The sequence below is a fragment of the Oculina patagonica genome, chromosome 8 (assembly GCF_052425735.1).
Source record: "Oculina patagonica isolate OP01 chromosome 8, crgOcupat, whole genome shotgun sequence".
NCBI classification, from domain to species: Eukaryota; Metazoa; Cnidaria; class Anthozoa; order Scleractinia; family Oculinidae; genus Oculina; species Oculina patagonica.
The window spans coordinates 8,004,699-8,023,008 of NC_135765.1; the positions used below are offsets into that span (position 1 = coordinate 8,004,699).

Here is an 18,310-nt window from a genome sequence, read left to right on the forward strand (position 1 = left end):
AAGTATATGCAGGATATTTTTCGTTCCTAAAACTAAAAACAGTTGTTTCTCAGTTTTCGCTGACCTGGATCGATTACGTTTCTTAATTTTTTTTTTTCTCGCTGAAAGCTAACTGGTGAGGTGGACGAATTGCTGTAGAACAACTTATTAGAATGCATAGCTGGCACTACCCGCGGTAATAGCACCTTTAATTAACCCTTACAATTAGTACTAACCTTCTTCAGGGTCAGTTTTAGAATTGAAAAAGAAAATAACGGTTCTATTTTTTTCCATTTTCCATTGGCAAGGGCCTAATTTGCTACTTTGTCGATTAGACAGGCGTTCTTTCTTTTGATGTCTCTTTTCATGTCTGTCTCGCGATGTCTCTTTTGAGACACCGCGATTAAAACAGAATTAGTTCTACGCATCAGTACTTGCATTTTACAGCCTGACCAAACGGCGTACATAAGTAGTATAATTTTTTATCTAAGAACATAGTTGCCTCACAACAATAATAAAAAAATAAACATCAAGAATAACATTAATTCTCGAGTTACTATTTTCTTGGTGTTTTTTTTTCTTATAAATCGATACGCTATCGATTAATCGAATGCCCTCCACGTGTAGCCGGGAATGCTCGAACTTTAAAATATTTGTAATGAATGCAAAGCATAGCGAATAGCCCTTATGCATGTTTACGTCAGACTGGCTAGTTTTACCACCAAGCCACGCTTTCGAAGTGCAAACTTGTAAATTTTATCATGAACGAATTCCCAAACAGCAAAGTTGAAAAGAATGCCCACGTGAAAACTACATAAGGGTGGCAGAAGGTTGAGAATAATTCGCGTAAACGAGGCTTGGTGGTGAATTTTGAGCATGTGACGTTATCATGCATAAGGCCTATTGCGTGTATACGCTCGCTACTCATTAACCAAGAAATGTCGAGGACTCGATTATTTCGAAGTTCCTCCAAGAAATTTGAAGGAAACATTCGCTCTTGTTGTCTTGTTGTTTGCCTGTTCGTTGGTTTGTTGTTGTTGTTGTTTTTTCGGGGAAATATCGTTTTAAAGAACACCTTAGTATAGCAATAAAAAAATACCTGCTTGGCAAAAAAAAGAAAAAAAATTCCAGTACGTACTATCTATTTCCATTACCCTTTCCTGATCTAAGATGTGAAAGTATAATGAACAACAAGCTTGAGAAGCTTGAGAAGCTTAAAATCGGGCGCTTAATAATTAGCTATCTGTTTTGACTTGAAAGGCAGGGTACAGTACAGTAAAAATCACTGGAAAAACAGTCACTTAAACCTATTCAGGCCGGGGGGGGGGGGGGGGGGGCTTTTGAGGCCCGCGCTGACTTTGGACGCTTATAACTTTTTCAAGATTCAACCATGCAAACGCTGCCAAACTTTGTGCGTTTATCTAAACTTAATCTCGCAATAATTTGGTAGGATTAGTTATTGTGCCAGTAACTTGAAATCACCATGGCAACGTCATTTTGACAGGCTTGTTTTCCCAAAATTGAATTTTTCGTGTTTCTATTTAATAATGAAAATCTGGAATGTTTTCAAGATTGCATTATTACTTAATGACATAATGGTCTCAATTTATAAAAATATATTTCACACAATACAAATAAACGATTAAACTAGACGTCTAGAAAATATAAATTTGTAACACTTAGCAAAGTGCAGCCTTTTCGCAATACTTAATAAAGGCGGGGTTTTTACCTGAAGACAATTTTTCCAACGCTTTAGGTGGCTGACGCGTTTCAGTGTTTTCCTGCCCTTACACTTTAATGGAACAGTATACAACTCCTAATCAGGTAACTACTATTGTCAAGAAAATGATCACAACTTATTGACCAATGATTAGGTATTTGTTTCATACCATTACTGTAATAGCAACTGGTGAAGAATAGTAGTACTGACCCAAAGTATAAGGGCTGAAAAACACTGAAAACCATTTCAGCCGCGTTTCAAGGAATCCAAAAAAGCTTTACTTATCCCATATATATTTGTTTTGCAGTATTTTGTTAATTTTTGGACGATTTTGGGGGATGTCTGGGAGGCGATAGTTTTTCTCAAAGGATTAGTAAAATTTAGACAAATAAGAAATATTGGAGATTTAATGTGATTTTAAAATTTGAATTTGAAGTTAAAAATTGGTGGACGGACACCAAACAGTCTCCTGACAACCCGGAGTGCTCTTGCGAGGGGGTCAACTGTTTGGAGGTGTTTCCATTCTTTTCTTCAATCCCTTCTTTAAATCTCTTAAAGTTCCATTCAAATTCAGGTAGAACCCCACCTTAAGTTTTGTTCTTGTGAGAAAACAACAGAAGTCAAAGGTTGCGTGATATAACCAAGCATGGATTTTAATTCTCCCTCCCTTTCCATCTCCTTAGCCTTTCACCCCCACCTGTCCCTCCCTTTCTTATCTCATTCAATTTAATGTTTGTTTACATTTCCTAACCAATTCAGTATCGTACTAATCTGTGCCAAGCAATCAGATAATAACAGAAATTTGCCTTAATTTTGATCTCCCATACCAAGACCTTAGAGTATAAACCGCTAATAAAACAAAACACACTTGATAATAATTCTCTGAGGTTATACACCTTGCAGTATTAACGTACTAACGAACTTGATATTAAACCCCATGTCGTACTAAGGATTTTTACTGATCAACATAGAAAATAAGTTCACAATGGTTTGTTCCCAAAACGTTTTTTACTGTACAGAGGGTCTGTATATTGACCTGTAACTTGTATACCGTATTGAAAAATTCAGAACGAACCGACTTCTGCCCGCTACCATGATATCATGTTGAAAAATTAGCTCGTTCGAAACCGTAGCAAAATCGTTAGAGACAGACAAGATACAGCCGTTTACTGGCAGTCTTTGAAAATCCTGAATTTCGTCAAAATGAGCCAAAATAAAGTTTTAAAATTTCCTTTATCAATATGGTTCTTATCTTTTTATTCAATTCTATGAACTGCTTTTATGCAGTACTGTCCACAAAGATTTCAATTTCCTCAAAGTTTCGGGAAAAATGGATACAAAATATTTCGTGCAGAATGTAATTTGATTAAGCGAATGTTTTCACGTCTATAAATACTTCAAGCAGTGAATGAAAAACCGTTTTGTTTTCATCGATGAGAACCACTTTCAAATAGTTAATGCATAAAAAATAACAATCAGATCAGAATACAATAATTATTAATGTAAGGTCTCGCTATTATGTCTCGTCAGAGATACTTCTTTTTTGCAAGTTCAAATGTATGCAAATTTCGTGTGAAATGTAATTCGATTCCATTGTCTTGTTTACAAACTCTTTCTTAAGAAAGTTGTATTTTCGTAAATAAAACCCATTGGCCTGTTTTGTTTTCCTGATCATGTTTGTCTGTGATTTTTACAAAACATGTGGTCTTTTTTTTCGGAACTTTAAGTTGTACAAAAATTCCTATTTTGAACACAAATGTCACTTCCGGAATTTCTCATCTAAAATTCAATTGGTATTTAATTATAATTATTCGAAGTTTTCATTTTCAAGTCATCTTTTCATTCGATAGCTTTACTGATCTCGTAAAAAATTCCATTCAAGTTCACACCAATACTGTACATTGCCAATGTTTTGCTGACGTCTTGAGAAGTGTCTTACTAACGTCACTAGTCAAATCTAAAATATATCCAAACCATGTTGTGCAAACATTCTACTCTTTGTGACAGGCGACTTTGACGCCCAGCTGTGCGGAAATGAAAATCGACATACTTCTTGCTAAATATATAAAAAATAGTTTTAAAGTGGAGTCCGCCTCAAAAAAATGTACCGCCAGATCACACTGCTATTTGTAGAAACCAGCAAAGCGTCTAGTTTCAAAGTTTCCCACAAAAACATTGCGTGACATGAATGACGTTACCCCTTTTATTTACAAAAATAGCTTCAACTTGTCAAAGCAACTAAAGTTTCACAATGGTGATTATTAGTACTTTACCCCTTAAGCTTTTTTCTCTGTCCTCCCGCCGAAGCAAAGAAGAGAACCAGATTGCAGATTAGCCCAAAAGTCGACCCAGTGTTCCTACAACGATTTACTGTCAAAACTGAAATGAAACCGATTGGCCCAGGCTATCCCCGTCATTTTTAGCCGACAAGAGACTATCGTCTAGGACGACCAAAGGGTAAACTATAAATCGGCCACGCCCGATTAATAATTTGTAACCACCGGCGTACAATTAAGGCCATAAACAGTCGCTCTTTTCAGCCTTGTGCTTCTCGTCAACCTCTTTCGCGTTAAAATCACTGGTCATATTAGTGCTGTCATATTCTGACTAGCTACTTTGTATTTATTGCTCAATAAAACTTGTTCTGTTGCATTTTGTGCCAAAAAGGCCAATACAGGAAAAAAAAATCTCGCCGTTTCAAGTCTTTCAGTATGTGCCGTAATGTTTACCCAGGGGGTTTGGTGGTTATTGACGCATTCATTTAAAACTGGTTTGGCGTAAGAAATGCGTATGTACATGTTGCAAATAAATACACCCTCGTTTTTATTTCATGTATTGCATTGCTCACTGAAAAAACTTTTTTGAAGTGCACAATAAAAACTTATCCTTATCCTTTTATTCCAAGGTTGTATTGAAGCGGCCATGTTGTCTTAACCCTTAAACTACCAACAACGCATATTTGCGTAGAAAATACCAGCAGTGATTAAAAAATCTGCAGCCTTCGCATATCTGGACACATGATAGTAATGATTCCTTGTTATGGCAAAGTGATAATTTTCATAGCTTTAACCCTCGGACGTACAAGCAAACTCACACCCCCACCATCGTACAAGGTGGGGGGGGGGGGGGGGGCGGGGGGTGGATGGAACCCCTCTCCGGAGTTTTCGTTATATTAAGGCGTAGCGAAATTATTTTGAGCTGAGAAGAAAGCCCTTAGCTTACTCTACAAGATGATATAATTTTAATTGGCTGTGACGTCATATGACGTCAGGTGACGTCATTAGAGCCGCCATCTTGGTTCCGCCATAACGGAAATTGATGCAAAATCAAGCCAGAATGCTTACGGAACGTAAAATAAACACATCTTGCACTTCTCTTTTAAAGAACTGGAAAAAATTAAGAAAAAATTGTAAAAATGACGATTTTTGGCAAGACCTGCTTGTATTTATAACGTTGCCATGGCAACGTCAAATACCATGGACGCATGGTTGACATATCAAAATTTCCGCAGAGGATGAATGAACACCTACTGAAATGTTCAGCATTGTAGAGTAAATCGTTTTTTCAAAATTTAGAAAAAACCTTATGGGGGGGATCCACCCCCCCCCCCCGACCGAAAGGAATGCCTGGGTAAAACTGCCTTGTCGGCGAAAAGCAAGTCCACCTACCTCTATTTCATAGGTTTTTTATAAGTGTCTAGCCACCCAATCCTACCGGCAAAATACTGCACCGACTGCATTCTTTGGAAGTCAAAAGTTGTCCAAATTGCCTTGGCAGGTCTCGGAATCCATCCACAGAACGACCAGAGAGACAATTTCATTCATGAATCGCCATGTTCCGATACAAATGTTTTTTGGCGTTCTAATCATCGTCAAATCATCTCTCACCTCTGGTTTCTTTCAGAAGTTTGCCTCTACCCACCATTCTAGCTAAATGATGCCAGCCTGGGGGCTTCTGCAGTGGAAAATGACTCGGAAAAACACTTATAAACGAAAATTTTGCCAGATTCGAGCCCGTGTGCTCGCTTATCAATAAAGGAACGGCAGAATAATGACGTCACAATGAAAGTTTGAGCTCTCAGTGTTTTAAAACAGCACATATTAATTACTTAAGCTTCTTATATGCCATCATGAAATTCAAAAGATTGCGTAAGCTCAGAAAACGGCTGAAAAAATCCCAGAAGCGTGGTATTTTAAGGGTTAATCTCATGTCGTATCTAGAGTCAAATTGATCGAGTAAATAATACAATTTTCACGTCACAAAGCATGTATTTACATATATTTTTATTAATTATGTTTGATTTGATTTGATTTGATTTTTATTTTATTTTCTAGGAGATGCCAGTAACCAGGTGAACCGATATGGCTCGGCAACGGATATTCATTTTAAGCGAGCTGTTGATTTTGTCTGTAATATTTCATAGCATTGAGAGTCAGCAATGCGGAATCGACACTTACTCCATCTATCAAATGATGCTCAAGGGCCACACTTTTGAGACGTTTAAGGCCCGGCCAATGTCTCTCGACTGCAGAGAGGCATGCAACTCTGACGTCAGATGTCAAAGTTATAACTATCTCATGTTCAAAGACATATGCGAGCTGAATAACAGGACTAAGGAGGCCAGCCCAGAGGACTTTGTCAGAAATAACGAAAGATATTACATGAAAAAGGCTCCGAATAGAGGTACACTGAATTAACATTGTGAAAAACAAGCTATTGCTTACAACGTGTTGAGCAGTTTTTGCCCTATTTTCGTAGCATAGCAAACATGAAGGAATGGAACATCTTTTAATGAAATGATATCCATCGGATTCGCCAGTAGAAAATTCTTTAAAGAGATTTTTTGTATAACTTAAGGTTTTATGTATAAGCATTCTCCTTTGAAGGAAATTATCTGTTTTGTTTTGTTTTTTCTTTTATCTCTCTTTAAAATTGGTGTGGTATATCTTTTCAGTTCGTTCGGTAATAAAAAAGAAAAGAAGATAAGCTAAATTCATAAACGAAGGGCAAACGTTTGAGATAGACACGTTTTAGTTATGACTTCTACAAGAAACAGTTCGTCTTGTAGTTAATAATTTTATGCTTATTTTATTCCCAGTGCCCCTCGGTTCTATTTCGGAGCTGCCAGCTGACTCGTGTAGAGAGATCAAGGCGAGTGAAGGAGCACAAACGGTCAGCGGTAATTACTGGTTGGATTCCACGAGGTCCGGAAATTCCATTCTTGCTCGCTGTGACATGGACACAGAGAGTAAGTGAGATTAATATTATTTTACTATTCATGCCTAATCAGAACAAAAACGTACAAAGTCATAATTTTTTTTTTGAAGATAAACACACTTTTACATGATTAAAAAAAAACAACAACAACAACAACAAAAGTACGACTCCGAGCGAGCGGACGTGTCTTTTTTATATCGAAGACTTTTTCATCTTAAATGGCTTAATAAGAAGCCTCCAAACGCCATAGCACCATGAGTGAAGACTCGGGGGACGCAGTTCCAGATACAAGTCGAAAGAGACCTAGGAGAAGCGAATCAGGCTCACAGACCGAAGATAATGGAAGTTGCAGCGGTTGCTGCAATATGGCCGACATCATAGCCGAGATGAACCGTAAACTCGACCTGGCTCTGGCGCGGATAGTAGAAATCGACGAGATTAAAAAGAAGCAAAAGCAGCTGGAGAATACAAATGCTGATCTAGAAAAGAGCTTGCAATTTGCTCACGAGTCAATCAGCAAATTGTCAGAACGAGTTGTCGCTCAAGAAAAGACAATCTCTGAGCTGGAGAAAGGTGTGAATGAATTGACAAAAAGTGCAAACTTTGAGAAGGAGCGGGCGATCAAACTAGAAAGCCATAGCCGCAGGAACAATTTAATTTTTTACGGTATCCCCGAAGAAAGGAATGAAAATAGCTCCAAGACAGAGTCAACTCTATTTTCCTTCATGGAAAACAACTTAAAGTTGAAGGAAGAGGATATTGATGGGATTTCAATTGAACGAGCGCATCGTCTTGGAAAACAAAACGCAAGCGACGAGAAGCCTCGACCAATTATAGCGAAATTCACTTTCCACAAGAATAAGGAAATCATTCTATCTAATGCCCGCGTCCTAGCTGGAACGGACTTTGGAATCTCGCAAGACTTTCCTCGGGAGATAGTGGAAATTCGAAGAGGCTTAGTGAAAGTTTTGAAAGAAGCAAAGAAAAAGGGGCGCGACGCCAAACTCATCTATGACAAACTATACATCGACGGCCGGTTATACAAACCAAGCTCATGAACATGAACAGAACTTTACTGCAGGATTATTGATACCAGCAATATGTTTTCGAAATCTACTCAACAGAAGACGTGCTTTGGCTGGAGACCTTCCCAAACTTAAGTATAAATTTTAGAAGTAACGTAATTAGTGTTGTTATAAATCTATGTTTGTTTATTTACTCGTCTTTCTTATTTTGGTGTAAAGGGTGTAAATTAGGAGAGAACTCTTATGTGCGCGACCGATCAGTAATATTTAAATTTAAATTAAGCCTTAAATGTCCAACATAACTGTTTCATCTCTTAACGCACGAGGTTTGGGCAACAATGAAAAACGAAGAGAAGTTTTTCAGTGGCTAAAAAAGAAAAATTATTCTATTTACACGCTGCAGGAGGCTCATTGCGCCGAAAGGTCCTCTGAGACTTGGGCCGCTGAATGGGGCTACACAGCATTGTTTAGCAGCCTCGCAAGTAACAAGGCAGGTGTCGCTATTCTTTTGAACAACAACTTTACATTCAATATTTTGAAGCAAATATGCGATAATCAAGGAAGGTACATTATTATTGATTTAGAAGTCGACGAACTGACTTTGACGATCTGTAATATCTATGCTCCCAACACAGACGACCCTACTTTCTTCCAAAATGTGAGTGAAGAATTATCAAGATTTAAATGCGAGGAAATTATCCTCGGGGGAGATTTCAATCTTGTTATGGATGTTGCCAAGGACAAAATGGGTGGGAAATTAACGACGCACCGAAACTCTTTGAAAGTGATTCAAAATATCCGAGATAATCTTGATTTGACTGATATATGGAGGGACTTAAACCCGGAGGAGAGAAGATATACGTGGAGACAAAATAAGCCCGAAATACACTGTCGGTTAGACTTTTTCCTTGTAAGCGCAAGCCTCGCCGGAAGAGTCTTAAAAGCTGACATTCTTCCCGGCTATAAAACGGATCATTCTTTGTGTAACATCGTTATAAATTACCGGACCCACCACAGAGGGCCAGGTTTCTGGAAATTAAATTCATCTTTTTTAGGGGAAATGGATTACGTTAACGATATTAAATCTACCATTGCCGAAACAGTAACTCAATACGAAAATGACGAAACAGTAGACGAAGTGTTGTTATGGGAAATGATTAAGCTCCAAATTAGAGATACGTCAATCAAGTATTCAAAGGCCAAAATAAGGAAAATGAAAAACAAAGAAGCCGATATTGAAAGTGAAATAGCCGCTCTCGAAAGGCGACTTGAGAGCTCGACAAACAATGACAAAGAAGCTCTTTCTGAACAGCTGAGGGTAAAGAAAATAGAACTTGAGAACATTATTGAATACAAAACAAAGGGAGCCATAATTAGATCCAAAGCCAGATGGTACAATGAGGGCGAGAAAAATAACAAATATTTCTTGAATTTAGAAAATCGACACTGCAAAAAAAAGACAATTATGCAGATCAAGACAAGCGATGGAGTGACGCTCACTAATGACCCTGATATTTTGAAAGAATGTAATTCCTTTTATGGTGATCTTTACACATCCAAACAAACTAAAATAACAGAAAACTTGGAAAAAATGTTCTTTGGCCATGAACATCCAAATCTCAATGAAGTTGATAGGGATAAATGCGAGAGTCTCCTAACTGAAAACGAATGTCTAGAAGCTGTCAAATCAATGGAATCTGGTAAATCGCCTGGTACAGACGGTCTTCCGGCCGAATTTTATAAAGTTTTTTGGAATGATATATCTCCTTTTTTGATAGGCTCTCTTAATAGAAGTTTTCACAAGGGAAAATTGGCGATAACCCAGAGAAGAGGTATTATTACTTTGATTCCGAAAAAAGACAAAGCACTAACTGAATTAAAGAATTGGAGGCCTATAACCCTACTAAACTGTGATTATAAAATTGCATCAAAAGCGATTGCTTCTCGTCTAAAGTCTATGTTGCCGGAACTTATAGACAATGATCAAACTGGCTTTCAAAAAGGCTGCTCTATTGCAGAAAATATTTGTTTGATCAATAATGTTATCTCTAATACCCACTTAAAAGGGTTACTCCTTTTTATCGACTTTGAAAAAGCATTCGATACTATTGAATGGAACTTTGTTCGGAAAACGCTAGAGCATTTTGGTTTTGGTCCTTCTTTAATCGGCTGGATCAAATTATTTTACTCTGATATCCAAAGCTGTATAATAAATAATGGATGGTCGGGGGGTTTCTTTGGGCTAGGTAGAGGTGTAAGACAGGGCTGCCCGCTCTCACCCTACCTATTTATTCTCTGTGTCGAGGTGTTAGCTAAAGCTATTCGTGAAGACAACGAGATAAAAGGAATCCTTGTCGAAAATGTCGAGTGCAAATTAAGCCAGTACGCGGACGACACCACGATGATATTAGACGGCTCGCAAGTGTCTCTCGAGAGGTCCTTTGCTCTGCTTGACAATTTCGGTCAACTGTCAGGCCTGCGAGTGAACTGTCAAAAAACTGAGGTACTCTGGATAGGATCCATGAAAGGGTCAAATCAAATTATGTGCCCAGACAAAAACTTAAAATGGGCGGATGGTAAAGTCAAGGCTTTAGGTGTTTGGTTTTGTACGGACCAAAACGAAGGCATGAAAATGAATTATGAAGACAAGGCTCGTAAAGTTGAGGATATTTTTAACAACTGACAAAACAAGAGATTAACGCTCCCTGGAAAGATTACAGTTATAAAAGCACTAGCTGCATCCCAATTGGTATATGTAATGTCCTCATTATGTACGTGCTTTAAAACGTTAAGAGAAATAAATGATTTGCTTTTCAAATTTTTGTGGGATGGAAAAAGAGATAAAATCAAACGGTCTGAAATGATCGCTGACTATGGTGATGGGGGACAAAAAATGTTGGACATCATGGCTTTCAATAAATCTTTAAAGATTGCGTGGATAGTTAAGTATATCTCTGATGACTGTAAATCAAAATGGAAGAGTTTTTTTGATCTCCATCTTTCAAAATGGGGAGGAAGACTTGTTTTTCTTGGGAACTTGGGAAAAAAAGACGTTACTAAACTTGATATTAGAGATGAATTTCTTCGAGAACTTGTCGAAATTTGGGTAGACTTTAACTACAAAGACTCCTTTCACTCCATTTACGATTTCGGTAACAGTTTGATATGGAACAATTCTCTAGTCCAATTGCTAACAGGACTTTCTTCTATAAACACTGGGCAAAAGCTGGCGTACTAAAGATCAAAGACCTCATGAATGACAACAAAACACTTTTGGCAAAATGTTCGGAGTTTCTTCGCCTCAGTTCAGCTGATACCAGCCTCACGCGTTTTGGATATAATTTATATGAATGTTTAGGTTTCAAAGGAGAAAAAGATGATATTATGCTAAACCACTGTTTACTTCTTGCTAGATATTACATCTATTGCTGTAAAATAAAAGACGCCACCCAATCTATTAGAGAATATGTAAAACAGCTGAAATATAACTTAGAAATTGAAAGACAAGTCTCCATTGTGACAGATTCAAACGATAAATTCCAACAAAAGTGGTACCAAATACTTCATGCGCTGTAAGCTTTCTTTATTATTTTATTTCTCCTTCTGAAATAGTATATTACAATTAAGCCTTTTAAAATACTTTGGTCCCTTAATTTGAACGCTTAACTTCCATTTACACCTTTTTCCGATTTAGCCTTTCTGTGTTTTGTATTGTATGTAATGAAAGAAGATATATTAGTAATGTAGCGATATTGTATTGTATTGTAATGTAACGTATAGGAGACGTCTTAGTATTGTAAGTAGCGGAAGCAATTATACTGTAAATGCTGTTAAAATCATCCTTGTAACGTAAGTATTGTGAGTATTGTCAGTAGTTTAAGTATGTGATTATGTTTTTATGTGTGTGTTGTGCAATAAAAAAAAAACAAAAAAAACAAAAAAACAAAAACAAAAACAAAAACAAACAAAAAAGTACGAAAAGGAGTCCATGCATTACTTTAAAGTATTACAATTTAAAATATATATATATATATTTATATATATATACTTCGTTTTTGAGAGCTATTTTTTTAAAGTAATTCGCTACAGTGACCTTGTATTATTATTATTATTATTATTATTATTATTATTATTATTATTATTATTATTATTAAGATAAACAGCTTTACATTTGAGTACATTTTTCTAGTTTCCATTGTACAATTAGTTTATTGGCAAGTTCATCTAGAGACATTTCTTTCTGAAGATATTTTGAAGAATAGATATAGTGTTTGACCAAGATGATGAGCAAATCTAGCTTGCGTTTTGTGGGTTCCGAGAGCACATTAGTCGCGTGACATGTGTCGTGAAAAGCAATTTGTTCTTTTGAGAGTGTTACCTCAGTACCTTGACGATGATTGAACCATGATATAATTTGTGAATATAGTTTTACAGACTCCTTGCAGTCAATAAACGTATGGTCTATTGAATCCGCATTAAAACAATATATACATTTATCGTCTTCGGCTAGGTGATATAGTTTGAGTTCTTTCTTCGTTACAATTGTTCTATGCAGAAAACGATTTGACGAAGTTTATTGTCCTTAGTGAAGCGATATATAGCTTGAAAACTTCTAGTCCATTCACCAAGTTTTTCAGGGAATTTACTCTGCCACTTTTTTACACCACTCGGGACAATAGGATGAGGGTCGTTGAACAATTGGTAATAGTTTTTGCAACGTGCTTCAGTCAGATTAATTAAAGTTTTGTTTGAAAGAATGGATGCGGAGGTCGAGGAAAGATCAGCTGCAGGAATAGAAGTTTGAGCTGCTCTTCTTTTCAACTCCGATGGAATGGCTGAAATTAGCTGAAAGTAGTGCATATAATTTGTGGTGATATTAAATTTGTCGCTAAACTCTTCGTACGATAAAAATTTGCCCTCAGAGTTTAACACATTCTTTACTGACACGATTCCGCGTTCAAACCACGATTTCCAAAACAGAGTTGCGTTGTCTATAGTTATCAAATTGTTATTCCAAAGAAAGAGTTCGCCATTTGGAAAGATGTTGGTTGTATTTTTGAGATCCTGAAAATACTGAAGAAGTTCTCGATAAAAGAGGGGTAGACCTGTATTCAAGGATTTTACATCATAATTGCATTTAAGGAGAAATGATAAACCACCATACTTTCGAAGGTAGTAATTGGGGATTACCTTCCATTTATCGTCAGACTCGCCTAGTAATCTACCAATCCAAGCCAAGCGTAAAGATTTAACGACCGTGCAAAAATTAACAAAATTGATTCCTCCTTTTGCTATTGGTTGATACATAACCAATCTTTTTATTTTGTCTTTCCTGATTTTCCATAGAAAAGCGAACAGATTCTCTTGTACAGTCTTGATAACCGATTCTGGAACGGTCAGCATCGATGCTGCGTACACTAGCTGTGATATACCTAAAGCTTTCGATAATAAAGACTTGCCATATGTCGTGAGGTCTCTATCGATCTTGAAAGCCATAAATTTAATTTTGTACAAAGTCATAATGATAATATTTAATTTAATGTTTCAATTATTTTTTGTGTAGCTGCCGACTACTGCTTTGGCCATCAGTGTCAAAACAACGCGACATGTGTGAACAGTCACGTGAACTACACGTGTACATGTAATTCATGGAGGTGGACTGGAGACTACTGTGAACGAGGTATAAAGTCATTTATTTCAATGCATGACTCTTCAAAGTACGTGGCACTTTATTGGAATGGGCTGATGCGAAAAAATGCTGTGTCTTTAGGCAGTTCCTAAAAGAAAAAGCTCTTTCTTTGAATAAAAATAGGAATTAATGAAAATTAATGATCTGTGTACATTATGTAAGCAATTGATATGAATAAGCTGGTCCTATTTTTAGCTTGAAAGAGATATAATCAATGTTATGACGGGAATAAAACCAATGACTTTCGTGATACCGATGTAATTCTCTACCAAGATCACCTGGCCTTGCACAATCATGTGTTTTCCCAAATTTCTTTTGAACCACAGTTTTTTCACAAAAAAATGCAGAGCTAAGTTTGTTATGAGCAGGTCAGATACGTTTCATTAATGTGCCACTATGATGAAATTCGCATCTTTTCTGATTCTTTTAAGCTTAAATATCTCCAGAACTAAAATAGATATTGGAAAATGGAAAACGCCATTTTGACTCTCCTGTGAAGTACTCTATGAAACGCCAAAAAGCAGGGGTGAAAATTTGATCATAGTGGCACTTAAAAAGTATATTGACCATGTATTACGGTTTTATCAAACCTTCAGAATGTAAAGAAGCCCTTGGAATGGAAAGCGGTGCAATCACTGACGGTCAAATTACTGCCTCTTCAGAATACGATAACAATCATGCCGCCGTCCAGGGCAGACTGCATTTTAAATTGGCTGGAATCAAACGGGGAGCTTGGTCAGCCGGCGTTCTTGATGACAACCAATGGCTCCAGATCGATCTTGGTAATCAGCACACAAGAGTAACACGTGTAGCAACGCAAGGAAGAAACGGTCACTGGGACAGGGTAACCGAGTACAGACTGCAGTACAGTGACGATGAGTTGAACTTCCAGTACTACAAGGATCAAGGACAAGCTATAGAGAAGGCAAATAAGAACATTTTTCATACGCCGAACCGTTGATTAAAACTGGGTAGCTTTGTTTTTGTTTTGTTTTTGTTTTGTTTGTTTTTGTTGTTTTTTTCCACAGACTCAGGGGCTTAAAAATCGTATTAGTCCAACATCGAAGGCGACTACAATTAAATCGAATCATATCTAAGTTTTCACGCCGTTTTTATGGCTAATCCTCGGTGTAAGAACCTGTGAAACTCACCGGTGAAGTAAAACAAAGAACGAACAAAGCAACAAAGAGCGTCAAAAACAATACAGAGCAGGAAAACAAAAGCTCCAAAACAAACAAAAATATCACAGGTTCTTACACCGAGATAACCCCGTTTTTATATTGAGCTGTTGATGATTTACTTTTCAATCACTCTGGTCTCAAGTTAATTACCAGATGTACTTTGACTAGATAATGATAGATAATTTAGCCAGAACGTTTTTAAATGAGAGATTGCTAACAAATTTTCGTTTTACTAATTTAGGATTTTGCTGGAAACACAGACCAGGATACTGTTGTTTATCATGATCTAAACCCACCAATCACAGCACGCTACATCCGTTTTCGACCAGTGGCTTGGTATTCTTACATATCAATGAGGGCAGAGTTCTATGGTTGTCGAGGTAACTGCCCAAGGCTCTTTATTTGGATAGCAACTTTACTGCGAATTTGTTTTCGTTGGGACAAAGGGAAAAGGAGTCATTTGTAAGAAACTTTTTTAGTATTTCCAGTTGCATTCATTTAACAAAATGGAAAAAACTTAAGCAATGTTCAAGCGATTATAGCAAGTATTTGTGGCATGCAGTGTGCACAGTAGGTAGTTTAGGCACCTATATACCCTTGTGGGTAACATTTGCAACTGATTTATCTACTGTGGTGATGTATTAAGGAAAACAGTGCAAGCACTCGAAAATGCATCTTTTGAAACTTTGGCACTTAATGCTATCTATACCGCAGAAAACACAAAAACAATTTTAGAACAAGAAGAAATGTTTTGCTTGATTCTATATATTGTAGCGCTTCAATATAAATTGGCATTTGAGGAACAAGGAACAACTTTTGCGTCCTCTTCTTGAAGAGGGGTGCTCTTCTGTTTTTAGTAAGCAGTTTGCTAAATGATGGATGGACTTCCTCTTGGTTTTTATTCACATTTCTGGTCGTTGCTTTGGTAAAGAAACGATAAAAGGCTTATATTACACATTGACCATGAAGCAACGTACAATCAAAGTGCTACCTAAAATTCATTAGGATAAATAATCTCTGGAGACCTTTATTACAGTTCACAGTTGGTTTAGGATCGGAGGTATCTTATTGCTCGCAAAGTTGTAAGCTATTGTAGCCATAGGCGGAAGGCTTAGCGCACAGTGTTTATGTCTTTCGATTCTCGGAACAACACTCAGACGTGATCAGGTTTCGTGCAGAGTTTGCTGTCATAATTATGGCGATTATACTTTAGCCAAAAAATGACCTCAGAGGGCGATTGGTGTAGGCACTTGCCTTTCCGCCATGTGGCAATACCGTCAGACCGACTCCGAATCTGCCTGGTGTTCGACAAAACACTGCAGAAAAGATAAAGACAGAAATTGAACAGGAACTATTACAGACTGATTACCACATAATGGCAAACAAATCATACAGACCGGCTGTCAGAACAAATATTTCAAAATTAAACTTAACCTTTCCGTGGTCTTTTGAGATACGTACTTGAATACCTGAGATATTAATGACTCTAGTCAGGTCACTTTCCTTTAATTTTTGGGTATGGTCCCACGTTTAATTGTTGGGATTGTAGAAAGCTGTACTTTAGTTGCGTGTCTATCAGGTAGGAGATCGATTGTATTGAGGGAAGCAAGGGTGGATGCTCAATAATGATCTTCAATTATTTTTTAATAATCAATATTTTACTTGTCATCCACAGTGTAATTCCAACCAGGGCTGAAAAATACATGCACGTGGCAACTTCGCCGATGCAGGCAACCTTAGTCACTCTCTTCGTTTTACAACCCCAAGTGTATTGTTACGAACGATCAATATGAAGTAGTATATATAGCGAGTCCCGGATCTTCAGTAAAAGAATAGAGAACATAAAGTAGAGTCGCCATTCAAGTACAGTAAATTCGCAGAGGAAACTGTGGCTCACATACCATGATTGCATACTACACTCTACAGCACATCAAGTATTCAGTTGGGCCTTCGGCCTCATGTTAAGAGATAAGCTGTTAGCTACTTTAACCATAGGATCTATTAGGATCCCTTTATACAATATTTTACCGTTAGCAGATATGTTATGTTATAGGTAACAGCCAATGCTGCTGGCATCAAAGACACTTCACGAACTGATTAGCTCTGCTAATCTTAAGAACTACTAATTAAAGTAGGAGCTAATCTTAGGTTAAGAGTTGTTTTTTCCTAAAATTCTTGAAATAAACAAAATAAAGTTTGGGTTGGGATGAAGTACTCCCATATAGGTCACTCTTGATTCATAGACTCGCAGAATGGATTGTTTATCTTAGTAACCACACGCCTAACTCCCTAAATTCTGAGTACCTCTCCCAAGGGATTGCAATTGCGACCCCTTGAGAGGAGTGAGGATTGTGACCCCCTGACTAAGGACCTATTCTAAAGGATTGTGTGGAGAGAAGTAAGGACCTCTTTCAGTGTATTGTGACCTGCATCCTTGAAAAGGAGTAAGGACCTCTCTCAGGGGTCTGTGACCTGCACTTCTGTCATTAGGAGAAGGGGTTGTAACCCCTTACTTAGCTAGACTAGTGATTCGTTTACTTGCACCGGCCTGTTGGTGGAGTACTTCAACCCCATTACCCTACATATCACTATTGTGTTGTTGTTTCTCATGGATTGGAAGCATAAATTGAAGATTTATGTTGAAAAGTCAGCATTTCGCTAGGCCTTTGGTGTTGCTGCCCTTTGGTGTTGGGCAGTCCGTGTTGCTGACAGTAATTCCAAAGTTGCACAACACGCAAATCAGTTTGGCCATAATATGGATTTCGATCATGCCATCATTAATATTGTCGACAGAGCGAAGGACTACCACAAGAGGCTTTTTCTTGAGGCTTGGTACTCTGAACGAGATCCTAATGCGGGCGACGAGCGCATCGAAATTCCTGCAATATACAAGTCTTTTGCACGACTAGATCTCGCGCAGCGATCTTTTGTTGACGTTTTGTCCTCGTAGCACGAGCAAATACGTGAACCGTTAAATAAAAGTAGTAAGGGGGTGCTTTTGGGGCAAGAACCAATCAGAATCGAGGATTTGGGGCAGCCTCCAATCAGAAAGGCGGATATCGAACACGTGGTACAAAAAAAATTTACATAATGAGATGCGTACTTACAGTGGTTTTAAGTGTCATTGTCAGAGTAAACCAGGCAATGCCAAAAGATGGGGGTCAGCCGATTTCCCTCATATTTTCAGCATTTAAAACCTATCAGATAAGATTAAGATTGGTGGCATTTAAATGATTTTCTGCCTTTTCAATCTTGAGATTGACCACCCCTTAGTTTTTGGCACAGAAAGTGCCAAAAATCCTCATAAAAAAGGCCAAATTCTCAGTACAGGAAACAGATCTTCCTTTTGCATTTCGTGCACAAAACTTTTTCTCAAGGTAAATTAACTGGTTGTTGATGTTTTGCATGCTTAGAAACAACTTTTCAGTTCAACTGTAATTTTTACTATATTTTCTAAACTAGGTAGGTAGCTTGTGTCTTGCCACAGAGTGAATTTGGG

General features: G+C 37.5%; 1 protein-coding gene across 1 annotated transcript in view; it reads left to right on the plus strand.

The window, feature by feature from the left end:
- LOC144662609 (lactadherin-like) overlaps window positions 1-17,388 on the plus strand; it is an 18,057-nt gene extending 669 nt beyond the window's left edge. The window contains exons 2-7 of the mRNA XM_078523460.1: window positions 6,034-6,382; window positions 6,798-6,947; window positions 13,505-13,621; window positions 14,227-14,555; window positions 15,053-15,191; window positions 16,487-17,388. Of these exons, the coding sequence (XP_078379586.1) occupies window positions 6,061-6,382; window positions 6,798-6,947; window positions 13,505-13,621; window positions 14,227-14,555; window positions 15,053-15,191; window positions 16,487-16,491 (1,062 nt within the window). The 5' untranslated portion in view covers window positions 6,034-6,060 and the 3' untranslated portion in view covers window positions 16,492-17,388. The remainder of the gene's footprint in view (window positions 1-6,033; window positions 6,383-6,797; window positions 6,948-13,504; window positions 13,622-14,226; window positions 14,556-15,052; window positions 15,192-16,486) is intronic.
- Window positions 17,389-18,310: the final 922 nt, after the last annotated feature.